Source organism: Streptopelia decaocto (genome assembly GCF_964273445.1).
Source record: "Streptopelia decaocto genome assembly, chromosome: 2".
Lineage (NCBI taxonomy): Eukaryota > Metazoa > Chordata > Aves > Columbiformes > Columbidae > Streptopelia > Streptopelia decaocto.
In genome coordinates, this window is record NC_138655.1 from 140,985,968 (window position 1) to 141,009,043 (window position 23,076).

General features: G+C 38.7%; 1 protein-coding gene across 1 annotated transcript in view; it reads right to left on the reverse strand.

Annotated features, from left to right (window-relative positions):
• Positions 1-12,841, reverse strand: part of RUNDC3B (RUN domain containing 3B) — a 52,986-nt gene extending 40,145 nt beyond the window's left edge. The window contains exons 1-2 of the mRNA XM_082043942.1: positions 12,581-12,841; positions 5,750-5,865 (exon numbers count right to left, since the gene is read on the reverse strand). Of these exons, the coding sequence (XP_081900068.1) occupies positions 5,750-5,865; positions 12,581-12,684 (220 nt within the window). The 5' untranslated portion in view covers positions 12,685-12,841. The remainder of the gene's footprint in view (positions 1-5,749; positions 5,866-12,580) is intronic.
• Between the last annotated feature and the right edge of the window lie 10,235 nt (positions 12,842-23,076).

A 23,076-nucleotide genomic window follows, 5' to 3' on the forward strand; every position in this document is an offset into this window, starting at 1 on the left:
GTGGTAGAGTCCCCATTGCTGGAGGTTTTCAAGATGTGACTGGACAGTGTGCTGGGTATTCTCATCTAGGCTCCCTTTCCCACAAATGGTTGAACCAGATGATCTTTGGAGGTCCCTTCCAAACTGGGCTGTTCTATGACTCTAAAATAATCTCTAAATGTTAAAGGGTCCTAATAAGCTTGGAAACTAATTTTAGTATACAACTTATATTCTGTCAAAGTATTTCTTAAGGAAGGAGTAAGTTTCCTGAGAGGTCCAAAGGACACAGAGTATGTGGTCTTTGCCATGAAGTTTATTTGTCATCAGAAGACACAGAAGCTGTCCAACAGGAATGATGTTACTGCTTTTGTCAGCCAAACAAAATTGTTAGGTGAGCATGGAAGCTGCATGTTTAATATTAAACATTGTTCAAGTTATTTAATTCCCGTTGATGGAACTGCAAAGCAAATAGCAGAGCAATATTGTGAATTTTTTTTATTTCATCCCATTTTTGAATACTGCTACAAACCTATTTGTATCAACACATTTCTGCTCTATTCTGACAACTAGATACAAAGATTCGCAACACTGTTGCAGATCTTTTTTTCCACGCCCAAGGAATTAGTCACAGATAAGACATTAAACAGTTTGATTCTTACTCAATCACAGTCCAATTTCATATCTACAATTTTCCATAGTTGCAAAGTAGTATTAACTAGGATGCTCTAAGGTACAAGCAGGTTTTCTCCAGACTTCCCTGTATTATGTAGTTTTCAGCAATTTTTTCTATCCTGCAAAAAAAAGTTTTAATACAACTTGTTGGCGATAAACTGGCATGCTAGTCCTTTACTGAATTTCTGTGATACCTACACTTTTATTTTGGACCTACAGAAGAGGTCATTAAAAATTAAAAATTTATAGTAATTCATAAATCCAGTCATTCAAGATAATGACAAATTCATTTAATATTTTTCTCCATACAGGAGAGAGGAGAATGAGCTAAACCAGAAATTACACAAGAGCCTTACTATTTCTTTTTAGCCAAAACCAGTAATATGGTCACTATGTGTGTATAAATATTAAATCTAGTAACAAAAGCTATTCTGCTAATAGCATTATTGCATGAAATAAAGGGCCACCGCAGCTATAGGCTTAGACTTTTTCATGACAGCAGTGCCCTCAGCTCTTATTTCCTTAACCTACCTTTTCCACCCCCATTGTATCTCCATTACCTTGACTATTTTATCCAGCAGCCTTGTTTCTCTCAAGAAACATTTCATTACAAGCTGCATCATGCCTCAAAGAAACCTGCCTCCTCAACTGTGACTTAGACTTACAAGCATAAATTGTCTTCTGCAGACATAATTTGTACCCTTTCCTTTTGTAACCACTGTTTATGCCTGACTAATTAGAATTCAGGGGATTTTGATTAATAAAAATTATATTACTATTCATTGCTTAAAAAGATACTCCAATGAAATAGCAGGTAGTAGTAATTGCTTTTTTTTCCCTCCTAAAAAGAAATAAAATAAAAAACATATGGGAAAAGATAGAGTACACAGCAGATGTAAGACAAGTCTTTCACTGCTTCAGAATTGAATTATTTAATAATTCATGTTACTGTATCGAAATGCAAAAACTGAATATTTACCAGTGACATCACTAGTACAGCCATTTACCATTGCTACCACCAGGCTATTGATGATGCATGAAACTAGAACATTTTATAGAATGAGAAAAGGAAGATAATTATTACATTTATCTCTCCACTCAAGCAGCACTGATCACCCTATAAGCTTACTACTCAACAGTAAGCTTTCCAAAAGAAAAAAAAGCAAGCAAATGAATTCCAGTCACTAAAAATCAGGAATAACAGATCAGATAGAGACAACCAGCTTCCATGGGTAACTCTAGCAGCAGAGTATCTTCTAAATGTACATATAAGAAAAAATTCACACAGTTGTGAAAGTGTCAGAATAGCATAGTACACTGCATACTGTATTGTGTCATTATGATGGTAAATGTAAATAAGCATATACATGATCTGAATGAGGTGATCAAGCATGCCCTCAGTAAGTTTGCAGACAACACCAAACTGGGTGGGAGTGTTGATCTGCTGGAGAGTAGGAAGGCCATACAGAGGGATCTAGACTGGCTGGATCATTGGTCTGAGGCCAGTTGTATGAGGTTTAACAAGGCCAAGTGCTAGGTCCTGCACTTGGGTCACAACCACCCCAAGCAGCGCTACAGGCTCAGGGAAGAGTGGCTGGAAAGCTGCCTGGCAGAGAGGGATCTGGGGGTGTTGATTGACGTGGCTGAACATGAGCCAACAGTGTGCCCAGGTGGCCAAAAAGGCCAACAGCATCCTGGTTTGTATCAGGAATAGTGTGGCCAGCACAAGTAGGGAAGCGATTGTGTCACTGTACTCGGCACTGGTGAGACAGCACCTTGAATCCTGTGTTCAGTTTTGGGCCCCTCACTACAAGAAAGACATTGAGGTGCTGGAGAGAGTGCAGAGAAGGGCAACGAGGCTGGTGAGGTGTCAGGAGCACAAGTCTGATGAGAAGTGGTTGAGGTTTACCCTGAAGAAAAGGAGGCTGAGGAGAGACCTTATCGCTGTCTACAACTACCTGAAAGGAGATTGTAGCACGGAGGGTGTTGGTCTCTTCTTCCAAGTAGCAAGTGACAGGACAAGAGGAAATGGCCTCAAGTTGTGCCAGGGGATGTTTACATTGGCTATTAGGAAAAACTTCTATGAAGAAAGGGTTGTAAAGCAATGGAACAGGCTGCCCAGAGAAGTGGTGGAGTCACCATCCCTGGAGGTGTTTAAAAGATGTGTAGATGAGGTGCTTAGGGACATGGATTAGTGCTAGAGTTAGGTTATGGTTGGGCTCGATGATTTTAAGGGTCTCTTCCAACCAAAATGATTCTATGATTCTATGACAAGTACACTTACAGTAACCATGGCATGCAAAAATTACAGAAGTCATTGCTGTACGTGTAACTGTAAAGTAGCACAGATGTGGCCTTTTGGCCATGGCATATTATGTTACCTTTTTTGGAACTATTTTGGTGCCATATATGCTAAGTCTTCTGTAGCACAGGAACAGGTACCTGCATTCGAGCAGCATTCACAGCTCTCTGCTGTATGAGCTGATATGTTTATGCTGACCTCATTTTATCACTAAACAAACACCCACATCTAAACCACTCTTAAAAAAATGAGCAGCTGGGTTAAAAGAAGCGCATCCATGGGGAAAGTCATTAGTTTTCTGCCTGTTTGATTTCCTGTTCTGGCTCACCACAGCATCCAGTGAGGACCATGGCCAATTACCAGGGAAAGGCAAACACAAAACAAGGGGATGGGGGGTTGGGGATTGGATGGATATAAAATTCTGTTGCAAATGTCATGGGGGTTTTCAGTGCTCAACAGGAAAATGTCGTAAGCAACCTGAGACAGGTGCTTTCCAAAATAATTCTTCAATAATTCTGAAAAGAAAAAAACAAACAAAACCACCCAAACCACTATGAATGTTGTTTCATGACCCTCTTGCTATTCAGAGCTGGCAACATCCAATCAGTCACCTTTCAAAAATCAGTTTAAAAATGGTGCTCATATTGCTATAATGGGCATTTTTAGCAGAACAGACAGGAGGATGAGGACTGGAGAACTATTATTCCAGAATTCTTAATTGCAATGTTTTCAGGAAAAGCACAGAATTCTAGCCCCTGCAGTAGAACATTTTTTTCCCTTAAAATGGCTATCCTTCTTCCTCCCATTTTGTTTTGTCTGGATCCTATCTGAACATGAAACCAATAAGTAGCAACAGTCACTATATTCCACCAAGACTATTTTTTGCTCCTTAAACGTATGTTATACTTAGTGTCAGAAAAGACAGTTGCCAGTAAAAGTATTCTAATAAAAGTAAGCTTAGTCCTTTACAATTAAAATTAAACACATTTTTTTTTTCCTTCCTCACCCAGTACTTTTGAAAGAAGTTAAAGATTAAGAATTGTTATTTGCCATAGCCTTAAGAAAGTAAAGGTCTATATACTCAAACTCTCAAATCTGGAACATCTGTTTAACTACACTGCCATGGGATTACCCTGACAACTTTAATGCAATGAAGCCATTTATCTTAACATAGACAAACAGACCATGTATGTTCTGCCTGCTCTAAAACATTTTATACAACCCACTGCAATCACCAGTCTGCTTTTAGTGTGCTCCTACTGACAGGAAGCATGCATTCAGAACATATTAGTCATTTCCATCAATAAAATGCCATTTCTTTCAAGCCTCGTGTTGTATAATATATACCCTCTTAAAATTTGAATTATCATGGTACACTTATTATCTTGATTTCCCTTTCACATTTATAAAGAATAAAACAATTAATTGCAGTCATCTAGCTTATTATCAAAATATTCTCCATTTGCAATACAATGCACAAGCTGCTCCCTTTTTTGTATTTTCACTTAACTCTGCAAACTTAGAAGACCATAATGGTAATTACAAGGGGAAGACGGAAACAACAATTCACCTTTTTTATTTTCTCTCTCTCTTATTTGAAATAATTTTTTTACTTGTAAATTCCATTTGCCTGTAACCCATTTGCCAACCTATCAAGGCTTCTTCTCTGTACTGCCTGTCCTGAATAGTAGACTGTGAAGCAAAAGAACACTGGGGAAAAAAAATTAAATCATAATATTCATAATGATTTTTGCTTAAATATCACTGAAGCTGGGGGAGAAGAAGAAAACAGGGCAATTTCCCTGCAGTGCCAAGTTGCTAAGTACCCATAATCACTCCAATAATCTTTATCACAATGTGACAAACACTATGTTCCTACCCCACTGTGTGATTTTTTTTTTCCTTCTCTGACAGAATGACAGCAGGTAGTAATTGTGCTACTGAAATGTCATCCTACACACAATATTGTTCACAAAGCTTAGTTATGAATATTAAAAAAGTAAAAGTATGAAAAGGAGTAGATTGCCATATTACACATCTATATTTAGATGATTATGATGTTCTTCATAATCCTCCAATAGTTTCAGAAACTGTACACAGAACTGAGAAATGAGGAGAAGCTTCCAAAGTCCTTTTCTCGTGACTGTTACTGTTAAGGCATGTTCTGTTCTTTTAGCAAAGCAGCTTCCTCTAGAACAACCAGAAATCACAGACATTTTCTTGAATTAGAACATCTGACTCTAATACAAGATGAAAATACACAACTGACTTTTCTCAAAAGCAATGCAATCCAAATCCACTGTATTCCAGTAGCAAAAAACAAGCTTCACTAGGGGAGAAGAGGGACAGGAATTAAAGCATCTTAACACAGTGTCTGGAAAAGAAGGCAACAAAAGCAGGGAAGGGAGAAAGAAAAGGGAGCCGCACCACAGATATGCTCTCTATAGCTTCTGTTAAAGCAGAAAATGCTACAATTGTCTCTCAGACTCTTAGGACACAGCCTTATCATAAAGCAGAAAAGCAGACAGAGCTCAGCACCATGGCAACATCCACTCGCTTAATTATCAGCCAAGAAGGCTTTCAACAAGAACACTGGAAACATGTTTCCCAAAAACATTTTCCTTCACTTTTCCATAGTAATGCAAACAATCAGGAAGACAACAGTGAAGGGACAGACACATGAAGAAAGCCAAGACTTTCATTCAGCATCAAAGAGTTTCTACAGATGTACACTGGTTTCATATAAACAAATTCTCACAGCAAAAACATCACTGGTAAGGAAGTCAATTAACGTACCTTTCAGTCGATGACTTAGAATCTGTTCCAGAATGGCTGCAAAGTTATTAAATTCAGGGGAAGTATCATCTATAGTCTCAAAACATGAACGGTCAATCAGAGTCTTGATTGAAAACCTAGAGCAAAAGTACAGGACAGTCATAAATTATATGGACAGCTATTGGTGCTCTCTGGCAGGACAGCAGTTTGTATAAACCAAAAGAGCAAAGAATCAGGAAACCACCCTGATGATTTCAAATTCAGTCAGAGCAACACAAACACACACCACATCAAAAATTAGCCTGGAATTACAATCATCATTGTTGTTCTTACACATAAAGCCTTCAAATAAAAAGAAAATAAAAATCCCCACACTTTCTATGCAGAAGTGAGTTAATTATTTTATAATTATTTTCATCTTCTCTAAACTATTCTAATAAAGCTGTAGAAAAACAAGCACTCAAAAGCATCCCACATCAATTTCTCTTTGTAATCCCAAACTTCATGATTTTTGCTTGATATTTCATCAATGCTGCTTTTATTCTCAAAATCCATGCCCAAGAATCAGAAACATAAACTTTATCCTATTAGGACAACACTGTAGTTTCATCCTAGTGCAAAAATAATCCATACATATTATAAAACAATGATTTTTTTCTGCACTGTGAACCCCATGCATTAACTTGGACAGGCTGATTTCCCTGCGAATAACAATAATCCCTATTCAGCACCATATTATTTCATTATTACACCAGAAAATCTATCAATTTAAATGATCTAACATTTGAAATTGGAAAGGCTGAATTAAGCCACTGTAAAAAGCAGACAAGATGTAACTAGTCAATTAGCAAGTTAGCTGTGTTTAGTTACACCTGCACTGACACAATTCCATTCTTATTCAGAAGACATTTTAGACCTCAAGAAAACAAGACAAAATTATTTTTCTTTTGCCTGTGCCATTTTAATCATAATCCATTCTTATTTTCCTTTTTGTTCTTTGTTGTTCAGTTTTCAGTCTCAAGGCAAGTTTCATATGTCCACAACACTGAAAGAAACATCTATTTTCAGGCCTTTTTTTTTTTTTTTTCCTCCAAAATCCTTATTTGTATTAATGGACCCATACTAGAGCCTGAGGCAATAGTTTTCACAACACCCAAACTTCAACAGTACCAGCTTAGGAAGTTCTTGCTGTCTGCTTATCCCAGATCCCACTCTGCTCCCTCAGTGGGCTCACTATGAACTGGATCTAGATTTCCAGCATTTGAGAGGAGGGGTGAAGTGACTCTTCAATATGAATACATTTTTAATAAATATGCTTCACAGCATATCAACACAAACAGTTCTACAGCACAGCTGCAGAAGCAGCATACTATGTAGGCATGGGCAGGGTGAGACTCCTTAAACCAGCAGTACTATTTTCAAACGCTTTGCTCTGTAAAAGTAATTTAACTGCATCCTTAGAGGAGTCAGTAAACACAGCCTCCTGATACTCATTTACTAAATGGAACTAACTATGCTCAAACTGAACTGAAATACATACATTTTAAGAGTTTCAACTCAATTATGTTATACTAAGTAAACTTCTGAATAAAGACTTGCCATCCTACCTTTCCTGCAGGCTTCTATTGTGTTTTTGGCAGAACAGGAATTAGGAGTGAGAAGGGTGGGGGAGGAAGCTGCTTCTGCAGTGCCAAGTTATGACTCAGTTTTGAACTCCTCCACATTTTTAACCAATTTTGAGTGAGAGACATGCATGCCCACCAGTCAATTCCTACCTAGTCAGTATCATTGCTATTGACTAATGGCAGTAATGACCGTTCCCTCAAAAACATACCAGAGCTGTGAAATTATCTATTTAAAAAAATTCTTAATTTTGAAAAACAAATGCATATAGCAGTGCCATGACTAAGTCAGTATTAACTCTAACAAGAAGACTCCTCCTACATGGTGCAGGTCTGAAAAAGAGAAGGTGCAGCATATCACTCACTCATGGGTACAGAGACAAGAGAGACAGTGAGTTAGCAGTGTAACGTACTGGACTATACATAGGAGAAATAATCAGAGAAACAATCGTGACAGGATCATCAATAAACTACAAAACAAAACAGTATAATATGTAGCTATGCCCACTTTTCCTCTATTCAGTGTCCTACTTCAAAGTTCACTGGTTAACATTGTATGGGATACTTATTCAGAAATAGAGACATATTCAGGAAAAAAAAAACAAACAAACAAACACTTGAGAGCAATTCAGATACACTTCTAAAAAATCACAGATAAGTTGGACTTTTTTGGGGGGTTGTTTGTTTGTTTGTTTTAATTTTAAAGCATTCTGCAATTCAATTGAAGAAAAAAAACCCGTTTTTTAAAGAGAAAACAATTTAAAAATCCTTAAGGTCTAACAGCTCACTATCATTAATGGTGATCTTTTTAAGTACTCATATTACTGCCACCCTACTCTTCATAGAAATATTAATTTCCCTCTCTCTAGACTGTCACCAAAAACCTAAACAACCTTTATAGCTATGTCAAATTTAAAAGCTATTTAAAAGCTATGTCTTTAAGAAGAATTGACAGGGAGTGCTACCAGGCAAAATTTGACCAGAATTTTTTTTTTTTTTTTTGAAAGTTAAAAAAATTCTTAGGTAAATACTTCCATGTTGATTTTTTTCTTTTTCTTTTTTTTTTTTTTTTCCCTCCAGTACTACAGAGAGGCAAACATATCTCTAAATGTAACTTAGAAGTCACAAACATATTTTGCATGTTAGATATTCACACTTCACCATGCTTACCACACAGACTGGAAAATGGATTTAAGGTATGTAGAAGAGATGCCTTTGAAAAAAGTTACACTGTAAGTAAGCATTGAGTAAGCAAACTGTTGTTTCCAGTATACAGCCCCCCAAAAAGAAACCCCATGTTCTTGTGCAGATATGTGGAACCACTTGGGGACTGAAAGTCAGAAAGAAAAGGTTATGTCTAAAGTACACAAGAGTTATGAACAAAAGTGTCCAAGTGGGTAGAGTTAGAGCAGCTTTCTTGTTTCTGTTTGTTGTTCCCAACTTCATTTCTCCACTGGGCTGCTATGGCAGCACTGCACTCCAGAGCAACAGTCCAGCTACCTTTCTGAGGTTAACAGAGAAATTGTAACAAAAGGGCATGAGAAAATAAAGTAGCTTCAAAACAAATGTAAAATTTTCTAAGATGAGCTTTTTGGTGGACTATAGAAGCAGAGGAGTAATATAAATCCAATACCTGTTGCTTCAAGACTCTTAAAAAAAAAACAAAAAAACAAAAAAAAACCACAGAAAACAAAACTAAAATAAAACCAAAACAACAAAACAAAAAAAAACCCAATATAGTCTTTTATCCAATCATTTCCCATTGTGTCACTGCAACAATAGGGCTGGCTTTGTTTGTGTGTGTGTGTGACTTTTATTTGGTTGGTTTTGGCTTTGTTTGTTTTTCTTCATACAGTAACTCTCATTGCAGAGATTCCAATAATAGTGTTTCTAAACAACCTTTTTGAACTCTGATGTTTTCAGACTCTGACATATTCTTCTCTGTCATGAATCTAGTCTTGTTTGAACCAAGAAAAGATATAGAAACAGTAGCATTCTCCAGCCTTAAAAAGACTTTCTGAATTATGTAAGAGAGAAACATTCTCTAATAAGAAAGATTCATAGCAATCTTTTGAAGTACATTCTTCTACTGTTTTGCAAGATGCACAAGAAGGTCTCCAAAACTTCTTGAATAACTCCACACCAAAGCCAAACCTTTTGTGAATAACTCAGGTCTACAGGCTTATTTCCAAAATGGCAACAAGTCTCTAATCAAGACGTAAATAAGCAGAAAATTTGACTGCTATGGGAATGTCACTTTTCATTATCAGATTCCCCTTCTCTCAGATTTCAAATGAATGGAAGGATTCTGTCAAATTTATTTAGCTTGCAATTTGGGAAATGTCATTAAAATGCCATTTTAAAGAATGTAGTCTATTAATATAGAACAATCCCCAAGATTAGAAACCAATACCCCTTACGCTGAAGAACACAGCTTGGGCATGGAACCAGACACTTCAGCTAAGGGTCAATGTTATTGAAACAGCTCTGATATATTTCCTGACAGTTGTTTAATTCTGTGTGAACATTCTGTATTTAAGCTATGAGCCTCACTTCCAAGGCCTGTCTCTACTCTTTTTGGTGGTTCTGTATCTTCAATCTATGAATCTTAGGGAAGACTAGATTAAAACAAGGTGGACAACCTAGAACAACCTCAGTATCCCGGTACCACTTGTTCGAAAGTGGAAGACACCAAGCTTCAGGGGAAAAAGGTAGGGAGAGAGACAGAGCTTAGAATGTCTTACTTATTCAAACAAAAAAATCCTAAAAATTATTGCAATTAAAATCACGGCTGTGCAGTTACACAAACATAACCATGTATTTTCACATATAATTGGTTTATGAAACTTTAGTAACTATGTTACTTCCCATGGCTACAGTGCCACTCATCTTTTTACTGGAAACAAACTGTTCCTTCCAAAGTTGTAAACAGAAGAAACTACCCACATCTGCATGAGGAGCTGGATATCATCACTGTAAGAAAAGACTAAAAGCCCAAATCCTAGTTCAACTATTAATTAAAAACCTGTTAAATTGAAGCTCTGACAAAAATAGTTCATTAATTTATCAGAGACTGTTAACAGATAATAATTCAGAAGAATATCTTCCTTGTGATCTCTCACCTTCACTGGGTAGCAAGCCATTTCATTTACATTTAATCAAATCAATTTATTTGAGCTAATTTTACCAGAAATATTTTAAATTCTCTTAGGATTTGATTGGAAAGGACTAGTATCTTACTGGTTTTGATACTATTTGGCTATCCTAACAAATAACACTTTACAGTAATAGAAAATGTAGAATAACTGCTGCAAACCACAGAAATATTTTAAACATTTACATTGGCAGTAGAAAGAAAATATAAACAAATATTTGCACATTATAATAATGCAAATCCTTTTTCCTCATCATCCTTTCCAAATTTTAAGATGCATTCACAAACTAGGAACCTAAGGTTTTGTGCAGATATAGCAAAACAAAGTTGTTCTACTGAAAATAATTAAAATATGCCAATTTCAAGTAGTTTCTGCAGTAGCTCTTTGTTTCATATGTGTTTGATTGCCTTCACTCAGATTTCTAGGCATATTTTTAATATGTTACAACAACTGCAGGACAAGTACCTGAAATAAACAAAACAAAAAAGAAAACGTAACAGTACAGAGTACAGAAGAGCTCCTCTCAAATGAGGAGACAGGAAAAAATAGCAAGCTCTACAGAATACAATATACACTTTTAACAAGAACTGTTTATATCCTGTGCAATTATGCCATTAATTGATAAAACCAGTGTTTTCCCAAGCCTGCAGACTGGCAATATTTGTATCTGTAACAACAGCAAAACTGAAAACTTCCGCTTCTTCTATTTGATTTGCTTCAGCAAGTTTGATAAAAACATTTTTCAATGTTATGGTTACCCATCTTTTTCACAGGCAAGAGTAGAAGTGAGCATAAAAGCCTGGGAGAAGACAGAATAGCATCCATGCTGCTCTGAAACCCAGACACTAGGACTTGAAGGAATACTGAGGCAAATTCCTTTCGGTAGCCAGATGATACAGTTACACTTTGTAGAACCCTCTAACAATGTACAATAAAAGCAAAGGAAGAATATGGGGTCCTAAACTGTTTTTAAAAATACTGCTGCAGCATTAAATAGTGATGGTACAAAGTTATCTAATAGTTTTCCTGGTACATTATTAAACTTTCTGAGAATTAAAATGACATCATAGCTTATATGAATCTGTTGAAGACTCTCTCTGGGTAATATTCAAATTAGTTCTCTAACTTAAGAATTTAGCAACTGAAACAACCGAACAAACGGAGTCATTGCTGCCAGCATGTTCATGTATTTAAAAGTTTGCCATGATGTAATGGGTCAGTACTGCACACTTGGAAATGCTGCATGAATTCAACAATGACAGCAGTGGAACCACTCGCACAGAAAGCCATAGGAAGTATTTTTAAGCTTGTATAAGCTCAGCACTAAGATACTACCAAAAAAAAAAAAAAAAAGTGTATACACTGGATCTAGCCTATACTGCGGATCTCCTGATCTAGATTTTGGAGATAAAAATATCCCCGGAACCCAGCCTCCTCGGGGCTGCTCTTGCGGCACCAGCGCGTTAGCGAGAGCACACGGGTAGCGATTCCACAGCACCCTGGAAGAACAGTCTCCGGTTTCATTTCACGTCCAGTATATATAAAGTCTAATTTTTAAAAGCGACCATACCAATTTAAGAGAAATCGACGCTACACCCTTCTGTTTGCATATCTGATGAAAACCTCAGTTCAATACTGCAGAGAGTTTAGGCTGCCCTGCCTGGCTCCGCCACACGCCTTGTGCACGGGAACACAATCAAGGGGCCGAAAACAAACCTCTCCCCCCTCAAAAACAACACTCAACGCCCCGACGCACCGGTGGCGCTGCCAGGATGTGCCCTTGCACCCCTCGGGCAAACGCTGCCGAAGGAGCTGAGTCAGGACGGAGGGCGCTGCCCCCCCCGCCACTCCGTGTCCCCGGGGCCGGCACCCCCGGCCCCCACCCCTAGCAGGGCGGCCGCAGCTGCGGCAGGGATGCCGCCCGCGCTCCCGGCCCCGAGCGGCCGCCACGAGTCACCTGCGCGGGGCGGCGGTGGCAGCGCGGTCGGTCCCCTCGGGCAGGGCTGCCCACGGCCAGAGCGGTGAGAGAAGGAGAGGCACGGTCCCCTCGGGCAGGGCAGGGCCCGGGGGCTCACCTGCAGACCGTGATCAAGTTCCGCCTTTCCACCGCGGCGTTGCGAGAGGGGACGCTCTTCCTGCGGGCGGAGACATTAAGCCCCCCTAAGCCGAGGGACGCCATCTCCACTGGGCGCAGGTGGAGCCGCCAGGGCTGGCGCGGAGCCTTTGTTCTCGGCCTCCCGGGCTCGAGGATGCTGCGCCCGCCGCCGCACGCGAAGGGGGAGGCCCCCGTGTGCTCCCCGCTCCTCCTTCCCCCGCCCGGTCCTTGCGGGAGCAGCGCCCCGAGGCGGGCGGCAGGGCGGGCGAGGCAGCGCCGAGGTGCCCGCGGCGGGGGCGGCCCGGGCCCCCCCGCCGGTGCCGGCAGCCGGGCAGCCACAGCGCCGCAGAGCGCCGGCGCCGCCAGCCAATCAGCGCGCGGGAGGGGCGCGGCGCCGGCGCCGCCAAGGGCCGGCACTTCAAAGAGACGCGCGCAGCTAACGGTAAGCGGCCGCGAGACGGGCGGATCCCGGTACCTGAGGCGGCGGGAGGGAGGGGGTCGTCTTGCCTTTCCCCTTCCCGTTGGGGGAACGGAGAGCGCTCCGCCGGGTGTGGAGGAAGGAGTCTGCTGGACATTTTCTGCGCTCCCCTTTTTGTCAAGTGCTCCTTTCTCCTCATTCGCCCTCGTGTCCCATCAGTTAGTACCTGTCTCCGCGGTTCAGGACCCTCGATCAAGTCCTGTAACCCTCTAAGCACCTGTGAACTTGTGGGCTTCTTTTGGTATCGCTTCTCTCTCTTAGCAGTTGCCATCTAGGGTGTGACCTGGTTGTAGGCTGTGGTGGTGCTTGGCTTAGAGTTAAAGCTACTCTGAAGCATTAGGGGCTGCATACGTAACATTTGGAGGCATATGTAACATTCGGAGATGATGCTTGTGGGAAAAGGTGGATGAAACCTCTGTAACAAAAGTACAGTCATCTGTCCTTGCTCTAAAGAAAAGGCCTGATTTTTGAGCATGCTTAGAAGAGTGCGGGATGAAGGACTTTGCATTGGTGTCAAGTTATACATGAGACACAGAATGAAATGAAGTTCAAGCCACTGGAAAGCATGTTGATTCAACAACTCTGAAGAAAACTTGTGTTTCGTGGGGTGTGAATAAGTGTATTTGTCTGGATAGTTCAGATGTGAGGCTGTATGGATTAATTTGTTTTCCTTCCTCTCTGGTAAGAAGTTCCTTTTCTGCTTAAGAAAATAACTTTGTGTGCAACAAGCATGAATGGTGACGTAAATAGTAGCACAATTCTTTAGTCTACTGAGTTATGCATATGATATTGCTAAATCTGGCTGTTAAATTCTAAGCTATCCATTCCTATTCATGAAATACAAACATTTCTACTTACCAACATGCCAATCCCTGCTGTACTATAGTTTCCTCAATGAATATTACTTGTTGATATGAAGCTGTTTCTTAGAGATGCTATGAAGCAGATGAGTGTGTCTGGTTACTGACTGCCAGTTACATTACCTGAAGAAGAATTGTGTTGAAGTAGGAACTGTAAAAAGTAGGTTTCCAAATAGATGACCATGTTTTTATATGTAGTTACATACAATTGTATCTTATTTTTTAATCAGAAGATATTTCATAGAGTGTTTCAAGTGTTGTTACCACTTACCAAAACTTCCATGATCATATTGTATTATTTGATATACTGTTTCCTCACTCCGCTCAGCATGTAGCTGAGTAATTTTCAAGTAATGTTTATCTTCATTAACTTCTATATCAAATGGTAAGCAAACTGTTCTGCTTTCCCTAAGATAAATCTTCATCTTTGCTTGGGTGCATTTTTTCTCAGACAAATTATAATACCAGTTATGAGGTAGCTCATCATTCTGTTTCCTGTTTCTCTTCCTCGCCTCTCCAGAAACAGCATAAAAAGTGGGGCCACAGGTAAACCTGAGGGGGGATATACTTTCTAATCTGAAAGCAAGACTAATAATTTTTTTTGATGAAATGACTTTACTAGAAAAAAAAAATTGAAACAATCCATTGTTCTTTACTCATTCTTTTAGGCAATCAAAGGAAAATGTTGAATGTATTATTGGTTGACTCTCAAGAACCTGCCTTCAGGTTTCTTTCTGCTTCTCAGATTCTTTGTTAAGGCCCTTTGTGTCTTCTATTAAGAGATTCATGCAGCTTGACTCATCTTTCGATTACTCTGCAAATGGACAATTTCAATAGCAAGGTCTTGAACTTCTGATAAATATGTTGGATAATTACCAATATTTTACAAAACAAACAACAACAAACAAACAGGACAGCTTTTCTTCTCTGTTCTTCTCCTCTGCTTTGTTTCCAAAAAGTACAACATTTTATTTTTATGCTTCAGAGAAATACAAATGAAAACAGGCTTCTCAGTTGGATCAGGCTTTAGGCTCAATATTGGTAGGTTTAGTCCTTAAGTAAATGAAAATTCTCAAACATCATTGCTTTCTATCAAATATAGTTTATCTTCCACTACTGTCTTATAAAAGTAGGAATTGTAAAAAAAGCTCCAGAAGGCTTCAAAAGAATTAAACAAACAAAAAAAAAACCCAGCCTGAACATCATTAGCTGTCTGAGGAAAACTCTATAAATTTATCAGGAAATTTACTGTGGTAACTCTTGCATTTTTAATGCCTCGGTAAGAAAATAGCCTAAGGGAAAATCTGTCTTCAAATTCCTAATGGGAGGATAGAGGGAAGAGTCCGGTTCTTCTGAGGTCCATTGGTGCTTATTGCTCATAAAATCTCCTATGCTATTTGCATTTTTAACAATTTTAATACCACTTTCCAGTTCCAGTACTTTTATTTTTAGAATACTAATAGGTTTGCTACTTCTACCCACATTCAAATTCCCATATGACATTGTGAAATCTTAGATAAATAACATTCAAAGGTGTATTTACTTCATGGGTTTTGAATGTTGCATAATATGCCTCAGTTTTGAAAACTTACTAGTCAACTTTTCTACATCAATTGTGTCCAAAATTCCAGTTGCAACTTCTGCTCCCTCTAAAATGGTTTTCCTAAACCCTCTTGCTATGTTGTACTCAATCACATGGAATCTATTTCTGGGCCAATGCTATAAATGTCTCTTTAATAAGAGGTGTTTATCTGTTCTGCCTTGGAAAAGTCAAAGTCAATGCTTTGTTCACAGTAATAGGCATTCCATCAATTTGCTGCCAGTGAGCAGTGTCTTGTAGTCCCAAAACTGTGAATTGTCTCTCAGCTGGAATCTGTGGTTTAAAAAGTTAAGTAACAGCAGCAGTAAAGCCCTGTGAACTAAACTTTTGACCTTTTCTTTTTTTTTGTTTTGTTTTGTTTTTGTTTCAGTTTCTAGTTCTCTTCTGTCTTTCATACTTGGTTTAACCGTCTCTGATGTTTTCCGCTCGTATTTCCGTTGGTGAGGTTGTTCAGGTTCCATCACAATGGTTGTGGGTTATTTTGAATTTTGGCTGAGTAAATAGAAATAAAATATCCTAGTTAAATTTGGATGTTGCTACAAGCCCCTATAACACATTTCATTAAAGCCAGAGACAGTGGTTAAAATCACAAGAACCTAGATGCTGTTCTTTAGCCTTCATGTTTGTCTCCCATAGTTTTAAGGTGGTGGAGACATGTATCCATTGTTTTTGTGGTCTTTGGTAGAGAAGAGCTTTCCATGGCCACTAGAGGTAGGGCCTGTTACGAGCAAAAAGCAGGGAGCTTGCTCCTCCCTTGTAATACAATAAATATTCACAATTTTGAACCTAATGTGATTATTAACATACAATTTTTGATAAAAATAAAACCATGCAAACCTCATTCAGACAAAGCCTCACAATTAGTTAATGCTGCTTTTTAATAGCCTTGCTGCTGCTGCTGACTCTAATGAGACTTCCCATATGCCTTACTGTTGAATTTTAATAGCAACCTCTATAAGATAACATTCTTACTTTTTGTTAACTTATTTACCTTCCCATAATTAACATTAAAACTGGAACTACTTTAGGCATTTTTCCATTCTGGAGTTTTACATGATATGTGTAAGGTCAGGCTTTGTATAAATATTGGAGCTAGTCCATCCCATTTACGGTTTAGATTATATACTTGCGTGGGAAATAAGGAACATTACTTCCCATCCTCCTTGCCATTCTGCAAAGCAGTGGTTTGGTCTTGTTTGTTTACCCACGCACTAAGCATTCCTTCCCATTTGAGTTGTGTCATAGCATTGATCTCTTTCTGGTGTTTAGGTAGGGTCCATTCTTCAGTTAAAGCATGAGGCAGTCTTTTTTCTGCCAGGCATAGATCTAAATCACATGAACTAGTGAGAAGCTGCTGTGGCTCACAGGTCATTCAAATGGCAAGATGATGGGATATCCCAAACCTTTCTGTAACTTTTCACCATTTTGCCTAATTCTATTTTTATAGTCCCACTGGATCACTCAATTTACCTTGAACTGGGAGTTCCCAGCAATATGGAACCTTTCTTTTCTTTCCAGGCCTCCACATAATTCCTTGTTGATTTGCCCTGCAAAATATATTCCTTGCTTCATATCAGTCATCTGGAAACACAACATTAGATGCCTGCACTGTGGTAGACTTTCTTTACTGGAACTACCTCAACCCATTTTGTCAGTTGATTTAGTATTAGCAAACAACGCTTAATTCCCCTTTATGTGGTAGGTGGGATTAAGGTGGGACTACATGTGGTTTAGTGGAGTCTATTTTTAACCTAGCCTGTGGTTCATTAATTCTCTAATGTTTTAAGTTCTTTTTCTCTTAGTGGTGATATTCAGGTTGTACAGGAATGGCACCTCCCTTTCCTCATTTCCATGTTACAATGTGGCTAGGTCTTTGATACCTTGCTTTGGAGGATTTTATTTGTTTTCAAACTGGGTGTGTCTTCAAATGTTAAGTCTACTGGGACCACCACAACCTTGGCAAGGTCATTTGCTTGACTATTCCAATAATGCTAATTCTGTATTTTTCTTTTTGCTATGCTTTTACATGACCTGCATTTTTTTTACCTCTCTTCTTCTTTCAACTCTGTTCAGGATTTCCTTTCCACGATCAACAGGCTACCAGATTTCCATTCTGTGTTGCCGGGTCATCTTATTCTGTGTCAGTAGCCAAATAGTTACAGCGTGATATATCCGGTCTGAAACTATGTATAAAACCAGATCATTTCCTTCAGGTTTCTCTTTTAACTTTGTTAGCAGAGCTTGTAGCTGTGTGGCTTGTGCAGAGCAAAGGCAGGCAGCTCTTCTTATTTTTCCCAGGGGTTGCAGCGTATCTAATAGAGCATTTTCCAGGCTTTTGAGTAAAACTGGACCCATCTGTGAACCACACTGAATATCCTGTGGCACAAAGTCAGCAGCAGAGCTTTTATCTGGCGAGAGACACAGAAACAGGTAAAGGGTACTTTTGTTTGTTCCAGTGGTTACAAACCATATAGGGCTGGTGTCAAAATCTGCTTGTCTTCTGCATAAAGCTGTTAATTTGTGAACACCAATGTCATGCAGTTAACCTAGGGTTTGATACATATGCAGATTGTACTTTTCCACTGATTATATACTTTGCTGGAGTGTGTGTGATATGTACTACTGCAAAACAGCCTCTAGTGATACTACTAACTTCCTAATGGGAGGATAGAGGGTCAGACTCTTCTGAGGAATGCATAGGAAATGGGCAGGGGGCAATTTTCAAAAGCTGCAAGGAGGAGTAGATATTATTAAAATTTATTGACAGCTAAGATGTTGAAACATTGGAAAGGATTGCTCAGGACACCTGTAGAATGTTTGTCTCAGAGATACAAAAAACTTAACCAGACGAAGAATCAAAATGCCCTGACCTTACTTCAAATTTGGCCCTGCTTTGAACAGGTCAAAAAATTACTTCTATTATTTCCTTTCTGCCTAAACTGTTTTGATTCACACCTGATAGTTATATCATAGAATTATTACTATAATAAATTTCATGATAAAAAGTACTTTTAGATCTAAAGTGTCTGTACACAAAATGCATCCTATGGATGCACTGTATTAATGACAACACTGCATCTGTGTGAATTGATGCACAGGCTTCAACTGGTTCCCTCAAACAGTGTAATTAACTTCAAAACACTAGTAAGATACCAATACATGCGTGTGTCAGATTATACAACTTCCCTTAAAGTCATTCTCTGTAAAGCGTGGCATGAATAATGAGCAATTAAAAAAAAGTACACCATAATACTCAACCAAAACCAAACTTGCTGGGATCTCACTCCTATTTGATTTCAACCATATGAAGCTGGAATACATTACTTACAATATTCAGAAACAGTATTACTTAAGTGGGAATTCAAAGTGTAGGTGTATGAAGCAACACAGCAGCTATGACTGGTATAGCAGCAATGAGGGATATTAATTGGTTAAAATTTATGGATAGCAATATCTTCATGAAAATCACTACATCTCAAAGAAAAAAAGACTCAGAAGTGTTTCTCCAGATTTACTGGCTTTTGATCTATAAGAAGCTGCCTTTTAAACAGATTGTTTGCATAACTTAAGTGGTGAAATCTCCATTAAGTTTATTCTTAATTTAAAAAGCTATAACTTGTGCTCCCCTTTCAAATTTGACAGAATTCATTCACTTGAATTACTTTCTGAAGGAATAAGCACATTGGAAAATGAAATCTAAAAGTCAGACTTTTAATTCTGTTGTCAGTGTGTTTACCTCAGCACAGTTTGCAACTTTAAAACTTCATTTGTGAACAATGTAAATATTTACAGGGTTTAGTCCCACTTGAACAAACTTACTATACAAGTTGTGTACTGAATCTAGCAGGGATGGAGTTTTATTCACAGCAGCCAGTACAGTGCTGTGGTTTGGATTTATTACCAAAACAGTCCTGGTAACATACCAATAATTTAACTCTTGCTGAACAGTGTTTACACAGTGTCAAGGCTTTCTGTTTCTCACGCTGCCCTGCTAGTAAGTACCCTGGGGTGCACCAGAAGGTGGGAGGAGACACAGCCGGGACAGCTGACCCCAACTGACCAAAGCGATATTTCTCATCATATGACATCTTCCTTGGTGGCAGACGGTCAGGGAGAGAAGGAGGAAGTTAAACCATTTGAGATTACGGCATTTGTCTTCTCAAGCAACTGTTACAAATAATGAAGCTCTGCTTTCCTGGACATGACTAAACATCTGCCTGTTGATGCAAAGTAGTGAATGTATTCCTTATTTTGCTTTGTTTGCATGCACTGCTTGGCTTCACTTAGTTAACTGTCTTTACCTCAACCCACAATTTATCTCACTTTTGCCCTTTCACTTCTCTCTCCCATGCAGCTGGCAGGAATGACAGGCTGTGTGGGGCTTAGCTGCTGGCAGGGGTTAACCCACAAGAAGTTGACACTGTACTGTGATTTGTAGTAGGGGAAAATTTGCTTGGTATGACCTAAGGCTTCCTCAGGAGCAAAATGCAAGCAGGTTATGGTGCATTTGATATGAGATGTGACATATTTTACTGTTGATTTTTCAGATAGTTTTGAGTGTACTGGTAGTCTGGAGCACATCTTGTGGATTTCAGTCAGTTCCTTAGCTTTATGTATATGTAGGAGGCATTCATGCTTGCTGTTTTAGAAGTCTGTAGTTTTAAGGGGGTTTGGCTTTTTTTTTGTTTTGTTGGGCTTTTTTTTTAAATTTTCTTGTGTGTGTGTGTGTTGTCAGCATCCTCTGCATATCTCTGTATAATTGATTTACCAATATCCTTGTACTGAAACCCACTAGGTACCATTTGGAGCTTTGGTTGCACTCCTGTAAATCGGTATCTCTTACGTGAATTCTCAGAATCAGTAAATTTGTCAGATTATTCATAGATCTTGCACTTCAGCATTACTATTTATCCTTATGTCTGACAAGAAATTCATACAGGATTCTTTAAAAGAAAGATTTGAGGATGCTTAGAAGATGGAATTCTACCCACCTTCTTTTTCTGGCATCCTGCTGATACTTAATTCTGTTGAAGGAGTGAAAGGAATTGAGGAAAGCAGAGTAACATACGCCTTTTTAGAGCATGCTTGGGTGACAGTCATGAACAGAAGGAGAATAAGAACAGGACCTGAATTCTACTAAATGACATCATCATAGTAGAATTGGCCAAGAAAAAGTAGACACTGAAATATGAAGTGTGTTTCTGATTTAGGACAAGAAGGATGTAAATTTCAGTCTATGAGTTTTAAAACTTGTTGTAAGTCAGTTTAAGGTTACTTGCCTGAAATGAGTAGGAAAGCAATATTTGAAGGCATTGTGACTTAAATAGTGGAACACAACCTCTAAAAGCTATAACCGTAAACGAAACTACAGCTTTCTGTCAAGGCGCATAAAATTTAGTCCATGTTCATTTCTCTTAAATATTCTTTTTGCATATTCTAAAGTTATGTTATTAAAAGGTATTACACTGTTTCCCTTTTGACTTGAGATATTTACATTGCCGCTTGGTGGCCTCATTTCACCTGGTAATAGATAATAAAAACATAATTTTACATACTTTTTCTTCATAGGTGTGCAATTCAAACCTTGATATATAATCTTCCTGTACATACAGGAACAGTGTATCCCTTTTTGCAGCTGAAAGTGTGTATGCTGTGTTGTTTGCTGTTCTTGAGGGCCTGAATTGCTTATTGTTGAGGTGGTCAGACTTGAGAGCTCTTCAGTAACAACAGAACTGAAGTGAATGACTTTTCTCCCCATTCTTCCTTGCTCATCCTTGATGTTTTAATGTTCCTTACCCCTTCCCAGTCAAAACAAGCAGAGGATCTCATCTGCTACCAACATAGTTTAACTTTTTTTTAGGACTGGTACTGATTTTACCAGGCTTCTTTCTTGCTTATCCTTAGTTTGTATTTTCCAGATTTTATTACTTGCAGACAATTTCTGTATCGTTTTTGTGAAATTATATCTCAAGTCTCTATCCCTTTGTGGTTCCATATTATTTGTATAATTAGCTGAGTTACAAAATCCTTGTATGTTATGGCTGGCTGTGCTACTTTAGTGTATTTATGTCCGAGTTCAAAGCAAGCAAACATTGCTTATATTGTGTTTAGTATACTTTTGCTCATAGAGCTCTTCTGCCTTGGCATGCATCCTGTCAGTGACAGGATGAAAACTCAGTTCCCTGATTCTGCACCCACAGTGTCAAGCACTGCTGGTTCAAGGCTAGGTACTGGTTTTCTTGCAAAGTCCATGTAGTTTTTTCATAGTTGTATGGCTTCAGATAGCTCCAGGATCTTCTGTCACAAACTACAAGATATACTGCAAGCTGTAACAGAAAGACAACCAGTTAATACATAGGTAATGATTAAAGGCAAAAATAACACTAAGTTCCCATACCAGTAATTGACTGTCCTCTAAAATTATCATGGTAGAATCGGGGTTTCTGCATCCGTTCCTGACCTTAGTGGCTGTTGATTCTCTAAAGTAGTACGTCCTTTCACTGCTTGGTGCCTGTTCATTATTTTTTTAGGTACTTTTGCTGTGATTTCTTAACTTTTGGTTGGTTTGTTTGTTTTGTTTTTAATAAAGATTCAAAATTAGCTGCAGGTTTGTGGTGTTCTGGGTATTATAATTCTGGTGATATGGGTGAACATTGCACATGCTTACCCTAAACTACATAGATGAGAAATGTTGCATGCTTATTTCTCTACGCAGAACACAGTTTTCTGACAATTCCTGCTGAAACAGATGCAGAAAAACAGTAACATATCAATGTCTGGTGTCATAGATCCTAGAATCATTAACTACTAATTGGTTCCACATACAAGTAGTTACTGCTATTGTTAAAACAATATCCTGTTGCCATTGTGGGGGCCTCTTCAGACTCCATTCCAGTGGGACAGGCCCCAGTCTCTCTAACCCTCTTTCTTACAGTGCCTTTCCAAATCTGTTGATGTACCATCAGTAATGCTGCTTAGCTTCTGTGCAGTGACTGATAGATCTCTTCAGGCAATAGAAATGCAGGATGTGCATGTGCTGTTTTACAGTCATATCTATGCCTCCTGCATAATAACTTTGCCTTCATTTCTCCTAAAATCAGAGTTCTATCCCATTTCAGCAGTTGAAACTTGGGCCATCCTACACACAGACTGGCCCATAATTTGTGTGTTGGTGTTTATTGCTCACAGAATCTCCTATGCTATTAGTAGTTTAACAATTTTAACACCATTTTCCAGTTCCAGTACTTTTATTTCTATGAAACTAATAATTTTGCTACTTCTATCCACATTCTAATTCCCATATGACATTGTGAAATCTTACATAAATGACATTCAAAGGTGTATTTATATACATATATTTACTTCATGGGTTTCAAATGTTGCATATCATGGAATCACAGAATTGCTGGGGTTGAAAGGGACCTCTGGAGATCATCTAGTCTAATTCACCTGCTAAAGCAGGTTCACCCAGAGCAAATCTCACAGGAATGTGTCCAGGTGGGTTTTGAATGTCTCCAGAGAAGGAGACTCCACAACCT